The 15,125-nt window shown below is 42.9% G+C and overlaps 1 protein-coding gene across 2 annotated transcripts in view; it reads left to right on the forward strand.

Annotated features, from left to right (window-relative positions):
- DOCK1 (dedicator of cytokinesis 1) overlaps positions 1 to 15,125 on the forward strand; it is a 558,093-nt gene that overhangs the window by 318,633 nt on the left and 224,335 nt on the right. For both annotated transcript variants that reach the window (XM_065408426.1, XM_065408427.1), the window contains one exon: positions 1,773 to 1,874. In XM_065408426.1, coding sequence (XP_065264498.1) covers positions 1,773 to 1,874 — 102 coding nt within the window. The remainder of the gene's footprint in view (positions 1 to 1,772; positions 1,875 to 15,125) is intronic.

A 15,125-nucleotide genomic window follows, 5' to 3' on the forward strand; every position in this document is an offset into this window, starting at 1 on the left:
GGAGGTAAGACCTACTGTTATCTTGAATCTAGCCCTAACTGGCCAGTTTAAGAAAACAAAACACTTGTCCCCCTTCCCCCCCCCCCCCCCCCAACTCTGGCCTTTGTGGCTCAGAACCACCACATTGATTATTATATCTGACCCTTAAGGGAGATGGACTGAATATTATTTGAATTTGGCCTCTAAAGTAGCAAACCCTTTTTCTGTGTCTTTATGTACATATTATACAGTCTGTTTTGACAATTAATATTTTCCTTTCCTGTTTCCCATGAGAGGGTCCCCTATTATGTAAATTTCCTATTAGCGTAATTTTATATCCCATCTCTTGCTACGGATAAGAGAGGGTAACCATAAAGGTCTTTGACATAGCAAAACACCCAATCAGCTGGCCACTCCTGTTTCTTATTCACACCTTTTGCACCTCTTAATATTTCTAATCTATATTTGTGTAGTATAGAAAAATTAGTAAGGGAAAAGGCAAACAAAGCTAGCTAAGCAGCAGAACAAGTACCAGGTCTGCTGCCCTGGAGAAAGGGTATGCAGAAACCCAATGCAAGGAATCTGTCAGTTGCATATGTTAGGAAGTTTGGGGACAGGGTGAGTGTGTGGTAGATTAACACAGATTATTACACAGATGCACAAGTCAAACCTCTTCCATGGCCTGATATTTGACCTCAGTTACTTGAGATTTATGTAGCAAAGAGATTGAAGTGCTAAGTATTGAAGGCCTTAAATGGCAAGAATTTATCAACATCCTGCTTAGAAAGAAAGTGTTTGATCAAAAAATACTTTCTCGTATGTTCTGTTACCACTCTCATTGAATTTATATCACACTATGCATGAAATAGAATAATCTTCAAAGTAGAAAAAAAAAGATTAATTTGAAATGTTGTGTAAGGGAGTATAGAAATCAAAGAGCATTACTATTTATTCTCTAACTTTCCTTTGAATTTTGAGAATTTCCTAAAAATCAGACTTATTTGTTGATTTATTAAGAATAATTCCAAAGGTTTGTGTTCTGTTTGATCATGAGCAGTCCGCTTAATATATTCTTAAGAGGGGATATTAGAATAAGTTTACTAAACAAGTAGAACCATCACTGATGATACCCTAGATATGCTAGTACCAATTGGGCTTTTTCTTGGCAGAATGTAGTTTGGGGTTATGACTTTTCACTGCATAAAAATTTAAATATTGGGATTTAAAAAATATAACACTTGCAAAACCTTTTTCATGGGTTTAGAGATACGGTGTGTCAGTCGATATTTTTGATGATAGTATAGTGTTTTTTCATAAATCTGGTCATTCTTGTAATATCCACTGAAACGATTTTTAAAGAGATGTCTTCATTGCATACTATACTGACTTGCCCAAATGTGGATACTAGAATTGGTAATGTGTTTGTTAGATTTTAAAGTCTGTAATGCAGAAAAGGTTTATATCTCCAAATAGTTCTTGTATCAAAATATAGTCCAAAATCAGGTCTGAAATGCCTGATCAAGTATGAAACAAATAAATTTAAATTTTACATTTTCATGCACTTGTATATTAGGTATGTTTGAGTGCCTATTCACTAGCAGCAGACTGTGTATGGACCCTTGGATTTCTTTCTATTCATGACATGTTAATGATAAAGTTTTACTTTGACTAGTCCATTTTATTGACATACCAAAAGAATTGTTGGAGCCTAGCGACACAACGTTTTGATAGCGGGTACTGTTTAGCTCCATCTGTTAAACCATTATTATTATTATTATTATTTATTTTAATAGGGGAACTTCGTTGCAAGCATGACAGCCATTTTAAGGCAAATGGAAGACTATCATTATGCTCATTTAATCAAGACTTTTGGAAAGATGAGATCAGATGTTGTGGTAAGTTTAACATTGGCATCTTTACCCTATGTAGCATTTGTCTTACTTTCTGTTTCTGTTAGTATTTGATAAATGCAGTTACAGATTTGAAAAAAAAGGTATTTGATTCATATGACCTAATATTAAAAAAAGGGATCAATGAAGCATCATTACTTCGTCATCTTCTGAATCCAGAAATGGCATGTGAAACTTATTATTATACCAAATGATGAAGTAATTGATCTCTCAAGCAATGTTGAAATTTGATGAACATGCCTCTAAAATATTGGATTTAGGATGGGTAACACAAATTAAATCTTAGGAGACAACACTGCCATGGTATTCCTAAAGATCTATTTTATGAAAGGATGTTTCCTTAATGAGTGAATTTTTTACACTTCTGTTTATAAATAATTGTATCCCCTAAATGTCCCAACTTTCTCTCTACCTTGACTTTAATGTTATTTATAGAACTGCCATTTTTAAGCTTTATCCAGAACATTTTAAGTTTAAAGATGCACTCATTTAATAATCAGCAATAATGATTGAAGCTCATCAATTTTTTTTGTAATCATTCTTTAAGTCCACCTATGATACAACATAATTAGAGCATAACAGAAAGGAATTTATTGCTAAGCAGATAACTCTAATGACCTGGAACTATCCTTGCCATATGGCAAGTGCATAAGGCAAAGTAGCAACCAAACTTGTTGGCTGAGATCCATCAAGCAGCAGACAAGCTGAGATCTGATCTGCTGTTACATTACAAATGTATATGCAAACTAGATACGATCAACTCAGGATTGAATAAGGACTGGGAATGGCTGAGCCATTACAAACATTGAATCTATCTCCCCTTGTAAGTATTCTCACACTTCTTATCAAACTGTCTGTACTGAGCTATCTTGATTATCACTTCAAAAGTTTTTTTTCTCTTACTTAATTGGCCTCTCAGAGTTGGTAAGACAACTCCCACCTGTTCATGCTCTCTGTATGTGTGTATATATATCTCCTCAATATATGTTTCACTCTATATGCATCCGAAGAAGTGGGCTGTAGCCCACGAAAGCTTATGCTCTAATAAATTTGTTAGTCTCTAAGGTGCCACAAGTACTCCTGTTCTTATTACAAATTCTGTTACTTAGGAACAATGGGTTCCCATGGTAGAGCATTTTAAGCAGTTTTTGGGTGTATTTTAATTTTAGAACAGACTTTATTCACTGTATGCAGAGGCTGCAGAGGTGTTAATGGGCCACTCTACCTTGAATGATCTCTTAGAATTTGTGCTAACTACTTATGCTAAACAATCTGTTCCACCTTCATGCTGCTGTGATCCTGGGATTATCTTTCCCTGACCAGAAGAGTATGGCTGGAAAGTTTCTCTCTCTCACCAACAGAAGTTAGGTCCAATAAAAGATATTACCTCACTCACCTTGTCTCTTTATTCACTGTAGTGAGTTAGATACAAAAAAGAAAAAACACAAATTCCTGATTTGTGGCAACCTCAACATTGTGTAATTTAATATTCTTGCCTGAAGTTTTATTGTAGCTTGACAGGAACAATATTGGTGCTTTTCTTGATATAACAATTCACTCATCCCTGCTGCAATATAAGTCATTTTAGTGTGTTTTAAATATTTATTTTTGAAAAGAAGAAAAAAGAGAGAGTAAAAGAAATAGCTCAGCATAACAACATGCTACTCTATAGTTACATGTGTCTGATTCTTCTTTGAGCATTTTCCCTCTGAGTGATCCATTTTCAGGATGTGTGCTCACCTGTGCCCACTTGATTGGAGATGTTCGTCAGCAGTGTCTAGGCACCCTCATGCTGTGATAGGAGGGTACATAGCAGGGGTGGCCATACTTACTGGCCCTCCAAGCTGCATACAACAATCTTCAGAAGTACGAGAGCCAGGGCACACCTGCCGGGGGCCGGGATTTGGGGCTTCAGCCCACCCACCCAGCCACCCCCAGTCTAATAGGTGGAGAAAGGAGGAGGCTGGGGGGCTCCGTGAGTCGCACTTTAAGGGTAAAAGAGCTATATGTTTTTTGTTTTTTCTTGTTATTTAGCACAGTTGTTGCTTTTGGAGAGGCAGGTTTCCCCCTTTCCCTTGTTTGGTCAACTGGGGCTTTTGTGTTTTCTTGGGCCTCGATCCATGGCCGTGAGGGTGGGTTATGCCCAAGACCCTGGGCTTCAAACCCTGTCAGATCTGCCACAGGTCTTTTCCCTGCAGTGATGAACATTCAAGATGCCTCCGCTGTCTGGGTGAGACTCGCATCCCCACCAAATGTAAGATCTGTTCAGGATTTAAAAGCAGATACAAAAAATTGAGGGAGGACAGACTTAAACTCCCGCTTATGGAGTGCTCCTTGAGACCGTGTGTGTGTGCATGTCCTAGTCACCCCCTGTACATCAGATCCACTGACCACTTACTCTTCATAGGTAAGCAAAGACTCCGAGGGCTCTGTGGTGCTTCCCAGACCCTCTAAGAAGAAAAGACCCCCCCTTCTCCAGAACAGGAGAAGAAAAGGGAAAAGTCACCTCCTTGATCTCGGTCTCAGGAGACTGCTTGTCCCAATATGGGACGGGTACGGCTGAGGTGCCCACTCCCTCTGTTACTGCAGTCATGGTACCGGCTAAGAAGACCATGTCGCATACCGAAAAGCTGTTTAGAGTGACACTGGCACCAGGCTTAGTCTCCAAAATCCAGAGCCACGATGAAATCCTCATTGGTATCGTCTTCCGTAGCCAGAAGAGAAAGGCACACTGATCTCACTTTGGAACAGTCTCCACTAGCACCTGGCGTTCTGACACCTGAGGAGCCCCAAGCATAGTTCCCCGTACCATCTAGACTCCTTTCTCACAATGACTTGGGAATCCTTGAAAAGCCCAAATCACTTATGCTGAGAGATTTTGAGACATAAACTCCACTGGTTCAAACTCACCTCTCAGAGCCTACTTACCCTCTGCCACATCTTCGACTGTGACCTGCCTTCCAAAACCGACACAGTCTCTACACAGATGCTTTGAGGGTGCTGAGAAATATTTCCAGCTGGTACTGATTTAACATTTTCTGATACTGCCTCTCCCACTGCCCTTTCTAATCTTGGTACCAGTGCAACTACAGGTCTGTTCCTGGGGTCTGATACCAACTCGATCACTGGTACTGGTGCCCTTGCCCCCCATGGATACAGGGGATTATGCATCATCTGAGTTCGAGGTGTCTGCACAAGGTTAATCCACCTTCCAACCTCCCTCTTTTGAGGTTCACATTGAAGGGGAAGTGCTACTAGGAAGCATGCCCAGCTATCTTGGCAAGGACAACCTTGGTATCCTGCCCCTTTCCTTTATGCCCCACCACAGTGGGTTTACTGGAACCCGGGGACTTCCTATTATGATCCTTTCTACAGGGTAACATTTCTAAAGAGGACTCATCAGGAGCATCAACCAACTCCCTCAGGCTCTGTTCATAGGTAATCTCTCAGAGTAGGAACCAGTGGAACAGGAAGAAACACTACCCTCCCAGAAGTCCTCTTCCTTACTAGATGAGAATGACATGCCTCTCCCCACTATCTTACCTCGATGATTTTAAGGCCTTTCAAGACTTTATAAAAAGAGTAGCAAGCACCTACTCAGGGCAAGATCGACTTGCCCATCAGCGATGCTCTGCTAACCCAAGTATGCACAGTGTGGCAAACTCCAGCTGCTATCCCATCCACATGTAAATGAGCGAGCAAAAAAGTACTACATTCCACCCAGAGATTCGGAGCATTTTTCTCCTACCCTGTTCCCAACTCTCTAGTTGTTGAGGCTGTTAAGGAATGGAACATGCAACATCAGTGTCCCATTCAACACCATCCGACAAGAAGCTAAAACGATTGGACTTTTGGGTTTCAAGAGCTACTCCTCAGACTCCTTGCAGTTCAGAATAGCCAGTTCTCAAGTGATTTCACAGACTGTTCAAAATTCTCATCATTCATTGAACACCTGCCTCAGGATCAGAGAGAAAAAATGTAGGGCTTCATTACAGAAGGTTGTACAGTTGCTAAAACATCTCTCTGGGCTTTGTTTGGTGCTGATGACACAGCTTGCACCTATTCCCCTACCCTTCCAACCTTATGGGGATCATCGGTCCCCTTTCCCACCTTCCTGGAACACACAGCCTCAGACAGATGGATTCTAGAAGCGATTTCTACAAGCTATTCCATCCAATTCAGCTTCTTTCCACCCCCCACCCCCCCGTCCCTCTTCAGGGACCCTTCTCAAACCTCTTAAGTCAGCAGGCACAATTCCTCTTAGTTCTGGGAGCAATCAAATATGTTCCATTGGACTAGTCAGAAAAGGCTTCTGTTCTTGGTAGAATCCCTGAGAAAAATGGGGATGGATGCCAATTCTGGACCTCAGGACTTTAAACACCTTTGTCCATTCCAAATGGTTCAAAATGGGGACCCTAGCAATGATTATTCCCCCCTGGATTCCAAAGATTGGTTTGTGTCCCTCAACCTTAGGATGCCTATTTTCATGTCACCATTCATCCCTTGCAAATTCCTAAGTTTTGGGGTAGGCAGGGACCACTACTAGTATTCTGTCTTAACCTTTGGCTTTTACACTGCCCCAAGGCGTTCACTAAAGTTCTATCAGCCTCAGCAGCCTATCTTCAACAAATGGGCATAATTGTCTACCCCTAACTGGATGATTGGCTCCTGAAAGGTTGCTCACAGACAAGGCCTGTCTCCATTTCACTTACTGGACCTCCGCCTCAATGTGGAAAAGTCTACCCTCACGCCCATTCAACATATAGAGTTAATCAGAGCCACTCTGGACTCTTCTTCTGATAGAGCATATCTACCCAAGGACAGATTCACCACTATGTCCAATATTGTTTCAACAATTCAGCAGAGCCCACAAACCACAGGTTGCCTACAACTTCTGGGCCATATGGTAGCCTCTACATTCATGACTTCCTTAGCAAGACTACATTCTCGGTGTCTTCAGGCCTGGTTGAGAACTGTCTACACCCCCAACAACACAGTCTATCCAACGTCCTCAATTCTCTACATTGGTGGAAGGACCCACAAAAGTTGTGCATGGAAGTTCTGTTCCTACAGCCTCCTCCCACGAGGATTATCACCACAGACACTTCCCTGATAGGTTAGGGCTCACACTCCCAGAACCTCACAGCTCAGGGTGAATGGAGAATGGACCTTTCTTGTGATGACCCTCCATATCAACATAATGGAGCTCAGAGCAGTTCCTTATTCTTGCCAACACTTCCCAACCCATGTCAGGGACCATCCAATCAGAATAAATGCTGGACAACAAGACAGCCATTTATTATATCAATTCACAAGAAGGAGCAAGATCCCAGTCCTTATGTGTTGAATCCATAAAACTATGGAACAGGTGCATATCACTCCGCATACACATTTCCGTGGTTTATCTGCCAGGTCTAGAGAACACTGGTGAACTCCCTGAGCAGAAATTTCAGGATCGACGATGAATGGGAACTGAACAATGAGGTGTTCTGGAAGATATGTCTTACTTGGGTCATTGGAACATAGATCTCATCACAATGCCATCCAATGCAAAGTGCAAACATTTCTGTTCAAGGGAGGGTGCAGCCACTACTCGACTTGAGATGCCCTAGTCACTCCTTGGCCTCGCGTCCTGCTATATGCTTACCCCCCAATGCCTCTATTACTCAAGTTCCTAAACAATTTGGGTTCCTAAACAAAGGGTTCTCAGTCTTCACCCACCCCACTACTGCAAAATTTATCAAGGGTTCAATCTCTTCCCTCCTGCCCAAGAGCCAGCTCCACTGTGGACTTCAACTTAGTTCTCAGTGCTCTACGGAAACCCCAGTGCCCTCCCCCCCGCATGCCCTGCTGTCCCAGCGCTGGGCTCTCCCTCCCCCACCCCACCCTACCTGCACCCCCTGCCGCCCCAGCCCTGTGCTCCCCCCACCAGTGCTGATTCTGCCCACTCCCCCCTCGCCTCCAGCTGGTCCAGTGCTGGCAGGGTCGGGGTAAGCAGCGGGGCTCCCGGGCCGCGCCTCAGCCCAGGATCCCTCCAGCCAGGGCTCCGACCTCCAGGACCGGCTGGGACCCGGGAGGGACTTATCTTAAGATATGTTGTGATATGGTTCTGTAAATGATAATTTATGCTATATGGGAGTAATATATATGATAATATAGTAACAAATGTTAAATGTGTAATAGGTTAATGGTAAATAATTATATGTTAAATTAACATTAGAACATAAATTATACAATTGGATGTGTAATGGTAATGGATCGTAATTCTCTGGTGAAAAGAAAAAATAGCAAGTTAATGGCATGGTAATGACAATGAATAAACTGATTAGTATTTTAATGTGCACAGTACCTAATAGAGTTATCAGTTCAAATTACTAGCATGAAATTACAGTATGTAACTCAGAGTGTAATAATAAATCAGTACTTTTCCTTTTTGACATAGCTAGTAGTATTATTTAAATTGTGTAGCTTTCTGTTCAAAGGAAAACATTCATGTTGCTTGTTAGTAAGAGGGAAAAGTTAAGTTACTCTTATTAAAAATAGTATTTGTATTGGTTATGTTCAGAACGGACTCTTGAGTACCTCTTGACATCTAACTCTGAAATATCATTTATTCTTTTAAAACACCTTGTAATTTTAAGATACATCATACAATAATGAATATTGAAATCAAGGCTTAGATTTCATATAAAGAGAATCCCCTACCATGGCATCATCAGTGTTGAGTGCTCTTTTGCCTTTCCCATGTTTCAGATTCGTAGAACTCCTGGTTCTTTTCCTTCCTCTTTGGTTAGTATAGAACCTTCAGTGCAACTACTGGAGCATATATATATATATATATATAGATATATATATAGCGTGTACCCCTCTGATGAAGGCTTATAGAGTCCTGCCCTGAGGCTCTTTAACCCAAGGTTTTGTCAGCCTTTCTGCCAAGGCTTTTGCGCTCACCCCTTGGAGTTTGGGGGTCACAAAAGATGAAGAGGTGACTTCATCACAGTCCATAAGTTTCTACATACAGAAATAATTTCTGATAGTACACGGCTCTTTAATCCAACACACATAGGCATAATGAAGTTCTGAAGCTGGAAGTTAAAGCTAGACACATTCAGACAAGAAATAATGTACAACTTTTTAAGTGAGGGTGATTTATCATTAGAATAGCTTACCTCAGGCTATGATTGAGGCTCCATCATTTGAAGTCTGTAAATTAAAATCAAATATCTTTCTAAAATACATATTCTACCTCAATCCAACTTGATGTTGAATGACATTTTATGGCCTGTGTTATGCAAAAAGTCAGAGTTAGATGATCATAGTGGTCCCTTCTGGCCTTAAAATCTATGAAAAGATGAGCTAGGAAAGGCAAGATCCATTTTTAGACCTGCCCAAAGGATGTCCTTCAGAGGAGTGCTCCTGAACTCTGCTTACTGTAATGAGCTGACATGGTTTGGGCTGCATGGCCCTTTTATAGTGTCAACTTTGAACTTCGAGTGTCATGAGCGGGTGTTTGTGCAGCCCTAGTGAGCATGACTTTCTAGAATGTACTGGAAGCTCCTCAGAGCTGGGGCATACCTCCAAGTGTGAACATGGAGAGGTAACACTGCCAAAGAACCATAGATACTGTGATAACTGGTTTTTCTCCCCTCTTGGGATATCTCATATACACCAATATTCTTAGAGATTTGTGGTCATCTCATTTGAATGACAAAGAAGTAAAAACTACATAGAATCATGACAGACTTATCTGAATATGGCATCAACCAGTCATCCTGTCGTAAATTGGACTGTGCTCACTATTTGATTTCTCATATCATCTGGGCAATACAAAATAGGGTGGTATTTAGCAATGGGTGATACTAGCACTTTCACCTGCTTCCTGAAAATCTGGTTTATAGAGTTGATTTTTCTGGTGACCAAACATAGGTAGAGCGTATGTACAAGTCAGTAACCCTAAGCCCAAAACAGGAATGTAACTGGAACAAAGATTAAATTGATGTAGAATGTGTGCATTTTCAAAAGATAAGAACTATCTATGGATTCACACTTCCCAATCATGTGCGGGGCATCAATGAAGTATATTCACAGCTCTATGAATTTTAACTTTTTATTAGGAAGAACTCCCCAAAGATATTTGGCCATATACTATATCGTGTCACTTTCTCCTTCAGCATAAGTGAGATTTTCACATCATAGAATCATAGAAATGTAGGGCTGGAAGCGACCTTGAGAAATCAAGTCCACCCACTGTTCTGAGGCAGGACAAAATAAACCTAGACCCTCCCTGACAGGTGTTTGTCTAATCCAGGGGCGGGCAAACTTTTTGGCCTGAAGGACACATCATGTTTCCAAAATTGTATGGAGGGCTGGTTAGGGGAGGCTGTGCCTCCCCAAACAGCCAGGCGTGGCCTGGCCCCCACCCCCTATCTGACACCCCCCCCGCTTCTTGCCCCCTCACGGCTCCCCCAGGACTCCTGCCCCATCCAACCCCCCCCCCCCCGTTCCCTGTCCCCTGACGGCCCCCCTGGGACTCCTGCCCCATCCACCATCCCCTGCTCCCTGTCCCCTGATCACCCCCGGACCTCCCGCCCCTGACTGCCCCCCACCATCCCATCCAATCCCCCTCTCCTTCCTGACTGCCCCCCCGGGACCCCTGCCCCCATTCAACCCCCCTGTTCCCCGCCCTCTGACTTCCCCGCCCCCTGAACCCCACCCTGAACTCCCCTGCCCTCTATCCAACCTTCCTGCTCCCTTAACGCGCTGCCTCGAGCACCGGTGGCTGGTGGCGCTACAGCCACGCTGCCCAAAGCACCAGGACAGGCAGCCGTGCCGCTCAGCTGGAGCCAGCCACGCCACCGTGCAGCACAGCACCGGGTCAGGCCACGGCTCTGCAGCTGCGCTGCCCAGCTGCCCAGAGCATTGCACCGGTGGTGCGGTGAGCTGAGGCTGTGGGAGAGGGGGAACAGCAGGGGAGGGGCCGGGGGCTAGCCTCATGGGCCAGGAGCTCAGGGGCCGGGCAGGAGGGTCCCGCGGGCCGGATGTGGCCCGCGGGCCATAGTTTGCCCACCTCTGGTCTAATCCGTTCTTAAAAACCTCCAATGATGGGGATTCCACAACCTCCCTTGGAGCCCTATTCTAGAGTTTACCGACTCTAATAGTTACAAAGTTTTTACTAATATCTTGCTTCTTCAGTGAAGACCGAGAACAATTGATCTCTATACTCTTTATAATAGCCCTTAATGTATTTGAAGACTGTTATCAGGACCCCACTCAGTCTTCTTTTCTCAAGACTAAACATACCCAGTTTTTTTAATCTTTCCTCATGTCAGGTCATGTCTAAACCTTTTTTCATTTTTGTTGCTCTCCTCTGGACTCTCTCCAGTTTGTTCATATATTTCCTAAAGTGTGGCACCCAGTACTCCAGCTGTAGTCTCACCACTGCCGAAGAGAGGAAGACTATTATTCCTCATGTCTTACATATGACACTCCTGTTAATATAACCCAGAATATTAGCCTGCTTTGCAACTGCATCACATTGTTGATTGGATTCACTTGGATTCATTTTGTGATCCACTATAACCTCCCAGATCTTTGTCAGCAGTACTACCACCTAGCCAGTTATTCCACATAGCTGTACATTTGATTTTTCCTTCCTAAGTGAAGTACTTTGCACTGACCACCTTTATTGGATTTCATCTTGTTGATTTTAGACCATGGTTTCATTTTACTTCATCACCATAATCTGTAAATCTGACAATAATTTAAGAACTGTTACTCTTACTATGCCATGGGATCTATATTACAGTTTTTTTATTGCTTCTTTAAAAAAAGGTTAAACTTGTTTTGTTTTATACTGAATATGTATTGTTATAATAAGGGTTTTTTTTTAATAGATGACATTTTGGATTTTGCTCTTTGTACAGAAACTATTTTTTGTTCATTGACGCTATTCAGGGTGTTGAGAAGAGGCCGTACATTGGCTTAGGACTGCTTTGCAGGCACTAAGGATTTGACCATAACAAACTATACTATTCTGATTTAGGAATAACTAGTGATGCCAAATTTGCTATGTGATATCTTGAGTTATCTGCTCTTTATAAAAATGGCTAATGCATCATCACCCAAAATTCATAAAATTAACTCTCTGGTACAAGCTTCTCTCTCCTTATCAGTTTGAGATTAGTCAACACTACTTCAGTGTGGTTCAAAATTCTTTAACTTTGAGGTTATCACTCTTCGCTTGTTCAGGGAGGTCATCATATAATTAGTTAACATCGTCCATTATTGCTACAGCTCTGAAGGTGGAGCCCTGCCAGCAGCAGCACAGAAGTAAGGGTGGCAATACCATACTGTGCCATCCTTACTTCTGTGCTGCTGCTGGCGTCGACTCTGCCTTCCTAGCTGGGCTCCCAGCCAGCAGCTGCTGCTCTCCAGCTGCACAGCCCTGAAGGCAGCGCCGCCACCAGCAGCAGTGCAGAAGTAAGAGTAGCATTACCGCAACCCTCCCTACAATAAACTTGCGACCCCCCTCCCCACAACTCCTTTTTGGGTCAGGACGCCTACAATTACAACACCATGTAATTTCAGGTTTAAATTGCTGAAATCATGAAATTTACTATTTTTAAAATCCTATGACCATGAAATTGACCAAAATGGACCGTGAATTTGGTAGGGCCCTAATTATTGCCATTCAGTCTCATCTTTGCATATTACTCCACTCAATCCATGGTTTAGGATGCTGACTGAATCGCTCTGGAACTTGTTTTGCCTCTTCCACAGTATGTCTCAAACTACTGCAATAGTAAATACATAGAAGGCATCAGAACCGATTGACATTTCTTTAGGAACTAGTCAGTCTTCTTACATCTTGGATTTGTAACATGAATGTTTTCCTGTTCTAGAGTAGTGTGATCTGACTCACAAAGATGCTTTCAAGCATACACGGTAGATATAGATTGCCCTAGGGTTTATGCAACAGACATGTACACCTGACAGAGCCTGTGACAGTGGAAGAGGGTTCGAAAATGAAATTTTAGTTCCAGATAATGTTAGACCTCAAATGTTCTTCATGCTTTCTACTAAACAGATGTGTAAAATAGGTTCTATTAAGTCTCTTCTCTGCTTTAGGCCTAAGATCATTCACCTTAGTTTGGGAATCTGTATGAAGGGGAAGTATTAGGAGAGGAACATGAATTCATTTTACACAACTTTGAAAATATTAGCTGTCAGTGGTTAGACTCTAAATGAGGTGGGATCTCACCTTCATTTTTTCAGGCTAGCAAAAGGTTCTGTGTTAGTATTTGGCTATGAGAGTTGCTATTTTCATAATATCCTTTCGCCCAGGAGATCTTAGTGATTTAAACTGCCGTCAGTAGGCCAAGCACGCTGGCTCATGATTATAGGAGGTCATGCATTGCTAGGTAAACAAGGGCAAAGGATACATTTCCTTTACATAGTCAATTTGTGCATATTTTGGCTGACTGATACATAGCCTGGAATATATTATTGACCTTATACTTTGCTTTATGATAGACTTTTTTTAAACAATAGTTTATTAAATAGTAATCCACTAAAGACAGTAGTTCCATTGTAAAGGTGTTCACTTCATATGATACAGCTAGAGACTACGTAATTTCTGTAAAATTCTGAATGCCTTGGAGAGAGTTTTAAAAGGCTGATTTTCTATTGTTAGTGTCTATTTTTCAGTGTTAAGTGCATTATGTTTAAGTGTGTCAAGCAAACCTATTATACACGTGTTTGTGTGTGTGTATGTGTGTGAGGTATGTATATGTAAAATCTGTTAATCCATATCCATCCAGTTTCTTCACCTTTACCCCCCCCCACCCCCACTGCCTTCCTTTTGCTAGCTTATGGCAAGGCTTCAAAAGAGAAGCTGCTGCTGCTGTCAATCCTGCTCTACTCAGCTGTATGTAGGTGGTATGCGCTTAGCTATTTGTTCTTTATACCCCTATAACAGCCAAACAGCTGATTGTGGTATAGCCAGCAGCAGCTTTTCCTCGGAAACCCAGTTACAGCCAGGACCGGCTCTACCATTTTTGCCGCCCCAAGCAACAAAAACCAAACAAACAAAAAATGCTGGGACTGCTGCCCGAACTGCCGAAGCGCAAAAAAAAAAAAAAAAAAAAGCCGCTTGGACTCTGTCGCCCCAAGAATGGACAGAATGCTGCCCCTTAGCATGTGCCGCCCCAGGCACGTGCTTGCTCCGCTGTTGCCTGGAGCCGGCCCTGGTTACAGCCCAGCTAAAAGCAGACAGATGGAAGAAGCAAGGAGAGAGGAAGGAGCACTGGATGTGGGAAGGGGGCAAAAGAGAGGGAAGCGAAAGTTAGAAGGAGGGGAGGGAGAGCATGGAAAGGTATTAGATGGGGAAAGAAAGCAAGATGAGTAGGAGAGTGAGGGGCAGGACCGCACGAGAGAGGAAAGGAAATGCCACTTTTTGAGGCAAACCTGCAGCCAGACCAGGGCTGCTCACTCAGCTGCACTGACTCAGTCCTCCAACAGACTGAGTGATTCAGCCCTCAGGCATGCTGCAGCAGCCTCTCCCTGAGCAGGGCCTGGGTCAGTTGACCCTCAAGTTCTAGTTCCTGCCCCAGCCTTGCCCGAGTCTTGTTCCAGTGTGCTCCAGCCTTGTCCATGCTCTAATCTGACCTTGCTCCAGCCCTGTTACTGACCTGCTCCAGCCCTATATCCACCTCCTGACCTCCAGACACTTGGACTGAGTCCAACCCGGTTTCAACCCTTGGCCTACATCTCAAGTCTGACAATGATACTGATTTGGCTTGTCTAGTGACTCCGACCACCTTACTTTGACCGTTGGCCTGCGTCTGGACTCCAACTATGATACCGGTTTGTCTTGTCCACTGACTCTGGTTCTGACCCATGGTCTGTCCCCGGACCCCAGTTTCAGCGCTGTCTTCAGCCTGGGCCCAATCCTACGTCCGGCTTTGACCACCACTCTAACCGCCAAGCCTGACTTCCTGGCACCAGAGCCTGACACACCTCATGCCACTACAATGTACATTATTTGATATAAACACAACATAGGAAAAGACTTGCGCTTAAAATAAACACACATACACACACACACATAATTATGTATAGCCAGAAGTATATAGAAATATGATTTAATATAAGAATATATGGGTTAGATGATAATACAATGTACCCTTATGGGGCTATGTACAAATGTGAAATAAACAACTATGTAGTTGTGATTTG

This window comes from Emys orbicularis, chromosome 7 (genome assembly GCF_028017835.1).
Source record: "Emys orbicularis isolate rEmyOrb1 chromosome 7, rEmyOrb1.hap1, whole genome shotgun sequence".
NCBI lineage: Eukaryota > Metazoa > Chordata > Testudines > Emydidae > Emys > Emys orbicularis.